Source organism: Eimeria necatrix, genomic scaffold (assembly GCF_000499385.1).
Source record: "Eimeria necatrix Houghton genomic scaffold, Enh_scaff1023, whole genome shotgun sequence".
NCBI classification, from domain to species: domain Eukaryota; phylum Apicomplexa; class Conoidasida; order Eucoccidiorida; family Eimeriidae; genus Eimeria; species Eimeria necatrix.
The window spans coordinates 8,575-9,472 of NW_013654825.1; the positions used below are offsets into that span (position 1 = coordinate 8,575).

Genomic DNA, 898 nt, shown 5'->3' on the forward strand with positions numbered 1-898 from the left:
CCCACTTGTTTGGCCAATATCTCATATGCTTGCTCTGCTGGGGCCCTTCTGTGGACTACGGTGGGACTGTCACCTTGCAGCGTTGCTTCACCAGTCCGAACGACCGGTAACTCGCACCACTGGCCATTCACATAGGTTTGGAGTTTGTCAGACTGGAAATACCAGGCCACCTTGTGTTCCGTCAGCCAATCCAAACCCAAGACTAAGTCATAGGGAACGGGTCCCACTAAAAGGTCCCCGGAAAAACGTGCATGTCCGCACCACATCGTCAATCCCGTCACAACCCGATCAATGCGTTGTTGTGCGCCTGTAGCTACGGCGAACTTAGCTCTTTTGGAAGTCTCCGCACTTTCAGCTGCAGTCGTTCGACTGTTTTAGGACTAATGAAACTTCTCGAAGCCCCAGTGTCCAAGAGGGCCTCACAAGGACTCTCTGCGAACTCAACGCGAAGTACAGCCGTCGCGCCCACACAACACAACGCTTCGCCTTGGTTGTAAGACTCTTTCGTGCAAGTCTCCCGCCACCAGTCTGGCACAATCGCTGTCGCGTCTGACCTATAGCCGTCTTCTGTTGCCTCTGCGGACTTCCTGCTGCTATCCGTCGTCGCTTCCGGAGTCTCTTCACTCAGGATCGACGCTGACCCAGACTTCCGCCGCGTTTCCGAAAGCGGCTGAGTCCCTTCCGCGTGCCCATCGCTCGTATTAGTTCTTTCCGCAGTGCTGAGGAGTTGGTTTTCCCACTCAAGGGAGACTGGAATGGCATTAGGACCTGTCGCTACCGCACACATCATCCCTTTGCCATGGATACGCGGCCTAGAACACTCGTCTCCAACCGCGCCTAGGCCTGCACGTTTAATCGTTCCGTCTTCTCAGTGCTAGGACGGGTGGGCGCCCTACTG

The 898-nt window shown here is 55.5% G+C and overlaps 1 protein-coding gene across 1 annotated transcript; it reads right to left on the reverse strand.

The window, feature by feature from the left end:
• Positions 1-313: 313 nt before the first annotated feature.
• ENH_00000860 (hypothetical protein) lies at positions 314-790 on the reverse strand (the record flags this gene model as incomplete). The annotated part of the gene is made up of 1 exon (XM_013583915.1): positions 314-790. One exon carries the CDS (start codon positions 788-790, stop codon positions 314-316), a length of 477 nt encoding a protein of 158 aa, XP_013439369.1.
• Positions 791-898: the final 108 nt, after the last annotated feature.